The sequence below is a fragment of the Gadus macrocephalus genome, chromosome 5 (genome assembly GCF_031168955.1).
Source record: "Gadus macrocephalus chromosome 5, ASM3116895v1".
NCBI lineage: Eukaryota > Metazoa > Chordata > Actinopteri > Gadiformes > Gadidae > Gadus > Gadus macrocephalus.
Window position 1 is genome coordinate 7,869,230 of NC_082386.1, and position 5,000 is coordinate 7,874,229.

General features: G+C 43.7%; 2 protein-coding genes across 2 annotated transcripts in view; one reads left to right on the plus strand and one right to left on the minus strand.

The window, feature by feature from the left end:
* The window catches only part of rtn4ip1 (reticulon 4 interacting protein 1), an 8,942-nt gene extending 7,584 nt beyond the window's left edge, over positions 1-1,358 (plus strand). The window contains exons 8-9 of the mRNA XM_060051987.1: positions 228-320; positions 963-1,358. Of these exons, the coding sequence (XP_059907970.1) occupies positions 228-320; positions 963-1,097 (228 nt within the window). The 3' untranslated portion in view covers positions 1,098-1,358. The remainder of the gene's footprint in view (positions 1-227; positions 321-962) is intronic.
* Positions 1,359-1,768: 410 nt separating this feature from the next.
* The window catches only part of crybg1a (crystallin beta-gamma domain containing 1a), a 43,406-nt gene continuing 40,174 nt past the window's right edge, over positions 1,769-5,000 (minus strand). Inside the window, exons 21-23 of the mRNA XM_060052314.1 lie at positions 4,989-5,000; positions 2,958-3,120; positions 1,769-2,556 (exon numbers count right to left, since the gene is read on the minus strand). The exon at positions 4,989-5,000 is cut by the window's right edge and continues 150 nt beyond it. Of these exons, the coding sequence (XP_059908297.1) occupies positions 2,468-2,556; positions 2,958-3,120; positions 4,989-5,000 (264 nt within the window). The 3' untranslated portion in view covers positions 1,769-2,467. The remainder of the gene's footprint in view (positions 2,557-2,957; positions 3,121-4,988) is intronic.

The window sequence follows — 5,000 nt, forward strand, 5'->3', positions numbered from 1 at the left end:
AATGTTGGATGAGAAATGTTGTGTGCTCACCCGTGACTGGCTTTAGGTATCAATGTTTTACTGTGGAAAGAGGAAAGAGAAGGAGGAACCAAACTTGTTTACAATCGGTTGCATGGGCGTGCGTGCGTGTGTGTGTGTGTGAATGCGTGCGTGCGTGCGATGTACACCTTTTGAAATGGGGTTAGAATGCTGAATGCTGACAGTTTTCTGTCCGTCTGTTGACACAGCACCTGTGTAAAGGAGTGCACTACAGGTGGGGCTTCTTCATACCCAACGGTGCCGCTCTGGATGACATCAGTGAAATGGTGGACGCCGGAAAGGTAGGCTACCAGGACGCAGGCTAAAAACTCTTGAGAAAAGAAGCTCACAAAGCGCTTCACAAGCATAAATACAATCCCAGCCACGCTTAATAAGAGGGCATAAATGGAAGAGAAGGAAGCCCGGGGAATCTATACAACTATTCTACTTCATTGAGAGAAAGCATGAGGACGTCTGCAACTAAAATAAACCATCAAGTGTGGCCTCTGCCTGTGATCCTCAGCTTCCTGTGTTCTCACGCTTGCTCGACTTTAACTTCCTTTTAGGTAATTTATTTTTTCATTTTACCCATTTTTGCTTCAAATGGGTGCGTCTTTGTGTCTACGACACAAAGACGTTTGAAAAACATCAACACATGCCCCTACTCTATAGACTTTTTTATATTCTACATACATACATACATACATACATACATGCATACATATTTATCCTCAGAAATCCCCATATCCGCAACATGATGCGGTGGATCGAAAGAATTCAAGACTTTAGATCATTACAACCCGACTCAGAGTCTTGATCTTCTGACCAGAGTTTGATATTAAGTGTTTTTTTCCATCCTTGTATCACTGGCATCATCTCAACATGGCTTCTAAGTGTCTCTTCACACCTTTCTCACCCACGTTCCTCCCTTCTTCCGGCTCCAGATCCGGGCGGTGGTGGAGGCAGAGTTCCCCTTCTCCCAGGTCCCCCAGGCCTTCCAGAAGGTGGAGGAGGGCCACGCCCGGGGCAAGACCGTGGTCCAGGTCATCGGGGGAGGGGGGGACCACGCGGGGCGCTGACACACCCAGCAGGATAACCGCGGACCGCGGGGCCCCTTCAGGGACGGAGTTGCCATGGCGATGTGCAGCGCTCTCGGTTTCCCTTCAAGAGTTTTAGCAGTGGTCGCGGTGCGGACGGTGAACGTGTCGTGTGTGAATGACTGTTGATTGGCTTTGGCTGATGCAAATGTTGGTTCAAGTGGGAGAAAAAGTGCTCACTTCCTCTTTGGAGTTTTGTAGTGGCTTTGTGAATGTAAATAATATTAAATGGTATCAAAAGGATTCATAGTCTTGACTGATTACTAGAATTGGTGTGTGTGTGTGTGTGTGTGTGTGTGTGTGTGTGTGTGTGTGTGTGTGTGTGTGTGTGTGTGTGTGTGTGTGTGTGTGTGTGTGTGTGTGTGTGTGTGTGTGTGTGTGTGTGTGTGCGCGCCTTATTGTCAGCAATAAGACTTAAGTAACCTTCATATATGAACCTTGGTTGTTGAATGAGAACAAATTTCTGGCTTGACATCTTAACCAAAATGTAAAAGGGGTCATCCAGACAGACTTCCCCTTATTGGTTGCACTCTGACACTTTCTGGAGACCTGAAAACTGAAGATTATCCAGGAAACTATGAGAGATTGGAAAAAATATTAGGCCATAGCATTCCTTTTTAATTTGAAAACCTTCAAAACATAGACTTCGGAAATGTAAGGAAGACCAAATCTTTATTCCTACGTAACAGGCATTCACATATTTACATACAGTAGTAGGCGTCAGTGCAGCGGTACTGCATTGATATAATCTATACACATGATTAACGCAGTACCACTTAATATATGATCTAAACCTGCCACATTGAAACATGTTCAAACTGTACAATCAATCAAGTTTGATCTGCAGCCATTGAAAAATAGGAAAGAGAACATTATTTGGGGGTCATACATAAAACCTTCACTAATGTCTCAAACACACAATTAGGAAACAAATACAATTTCTGGCAGAGAGGATAGGTACAGCATCAACACAGGTCTGAATTGGAGAGGATCTGGTCAATAAAAATTTGCAATTACTTTGACTTTTATCATAGACCTATCTCTTTGCATTTTATTGTTTATAAAAAAAATGTTTAAAGTAAAGCTGAAAGAATGTTAAAAGTACCAAGATATTGCAGAGAGAGAGATTTAGTAGCGAAAACCATGAACTTAAAATTCATATTTCTGGTTCACTCAGAGTTGAAACCCAGTCCCCCTGGCTGAGCTGCATCACAGAGCACAGTCCCCCTGGTGGAGCAGCATCGTAGAGCGTAGTCCCCCTGGGGGAGCTACAGTGGCCAGTGCTGAAGTCTCGGAGAAAGCTTGTTTCTGTGGTTCCCTGGGCGTTGTCGTTCTTAAGGTGTGCATTGGAGTTATAGAATTTCCACTGACCATCTTTGGCTCAATTTTCTCTCATTGAATGTGTTGAGGATCACATGGTTCTTGTCATATTGTTGGCCACCTGAAAGATAAATGGAAAGAAGTAAAATATTTATGTATGTACTGTTGAACATTTTTGTCATGTTCTTGTTTTTTAGTTTCCAGTGATACATTTATTAGCCAGTTGGGGGAGCTACTGCAATACAGTTCACATAAGCTACAGGCCACAGAACCAGTGAGCTGAAGACATCATTTGTCATTTAGTCAGCATTATCAGATAAAAAAGTTTTGTTCTTCACAAATCAAACAATCATCTTGTTATTCCGGATAAATCACTTACGACAACAAATGTTTGTCTCTGACTGAAATGTATATAATATAATATATGTAATATATCCCACTAAGAATCACAGAATGCTGTCTGTATAACAAAGAAAAAAGGAAACCAAAGCCAATTTGATTGAACAGCCAATAGACGCTGACCTTTGACCTCCATGACCAGTTCTGGCTTCAGGTGGCACCGCACCAGGCCGTCGTGGGTGAGGTCCCACAGCTGGTTGTCCTTGCCGCGCTCGGCCGACACAGACAGACGGCTGCCTGCCATCAGCATGCTGCCGGTGGTCTCCAGACAGCAGTCCTCCAGCAGCTGCACAGGAGAGCCCACACAGTACTAGCATTACCCTTTACTATAGAGCTACCAGCTGCACAGGAGAGCCCACACAGTACTAGCATTACCCTTTACTATAGAGCTACCAGCTGCACAGGAGAGCCCACACAGTACTAGCATTACCCTTTACTATAGAGCTACCAGCTGCACAGGAGAGCCCATACATGATTACCATTAGTAATGTATGGGCTCTCCTGTGCAGCTGGTAGCTCTATAGTAAATTGTAATTTACTATTTACTATAAAACCTGCAGTAGTTCTATAGTAAATAGAAGTTTACTATTTACTATAGAACCTGCTGTAGTTCTATAGTAAATAGAAGTTTACTATTTACTATAGAACCTGCTGTAGTTTTATGGTAAATAGAAGTTTACTATTTACTATATAATTACAGCAGATTCTATAGTAAATAGTAATTTACTATTTACTGTAGAATCTGCTGTTGTTATATATTAGAACTACCAGCTGCACGGGAGAGCATATTTTAGTAATATTAAAGTGTGTAGAATGTAGTAGCATCTAATGGCAGATTGCAACCAGCTGAACCTCCCCACCCCTCCCAACGACTCTGGTGGCCTGCACAGGCCTATTTTGTGTAAGGTACCAGTAGGTTTTTTCGTCAATGACAGCATTTAGTAGCAAAGTGTCAACTGACACGATTCCTTCCATGGTCATATCTTTTATGTTAGTGCCCTTTCACATTGCACGTTATTCTTTATTGCTTTAATGCTAGTCAAATAAATAAAAGTCATGGCGTCAATAACCCCTCCACAGTCATTAACAAACCATCAACACTGCCTGTTTTTTGTCTACAACTTCCTCCTGCCAGCTAGGGTTAGCGCGCGCGCACACACACACACACACACACACACACACACACACACACACACACACACACACACACACACACACACACACACACACACACACACACACACACACACACAGGTAGCTAGAATCAAGCCACATATAAACCCCTTGATTTACATGAATAGGTACATAACAATAGCCTTGCACCTGCTGTTTCTCCATAAAATCCCAGTCAGTGGTTTCAGTTCGTATTTTTGACTAGATTGGTGACGCAAATTTCGAAAGCAAGTTAAGCTATTAGCGATGGGTCGATTTGGATTAGCACTCGACTAATTCAGTTCAGTGTTGATTAAATGTTGAATAAATTGTTAATGACATTTTTCGTAGATTGTAGAAAAAAATTCTGTATACCGTACATTTATTTTTATAATAAAGAGATGAAGAGTCATCTAGCGGATGAGGAGCCATCCGGTGTCCAAAAATGACATGTTATATCTTTCAATATCATTGTTATATTTTACATTTTTGTTTACTTCTATCAATTTTCAAATGTCGATCATCTCGCAGAGCAGAGAGATCGTACAACAGAAACGGCATCCCCTACGGCGAGGCTCCACCGAGGCATGCGAGTGTGAAGGTGAGCGTGAAGGTGAGCGTGAAGGTAAGCGTGAAGGTGAGCGTGATGGTGAGTGTGAAGGTGAGTGTGAAGGTGAGCGTGAAGGTGAGCGTGAAGGTGAGTGTGAAGGTGAGCGTGAAGGTGAGCGTGAAGGTGAGCGTGCAGGTGCGTGTGCAGGTGAGCGTGAAGGTGCATGTGAAGGTGCGTGTGGAGGTGAGTGTGCAGGTGCGTGTGAAGGTGAGTGACCTTGCAGGTGAGTGTGAAGGTGAGTGTGCAGGTGCTTGTGAAGGTGCGTGTGCAGGTGAGCGTCAAGGTGCGTGCGAAGGTGCGTGTGAAGGTGCGTGTGAAGGTGCTTGTGAAGGTGAGTGACCTTGCAGGTGAGTGTGAAGGTGCGTGTGCAGGTGCGTGTGCAGGTGAGTGACCTTGCAGGTGAG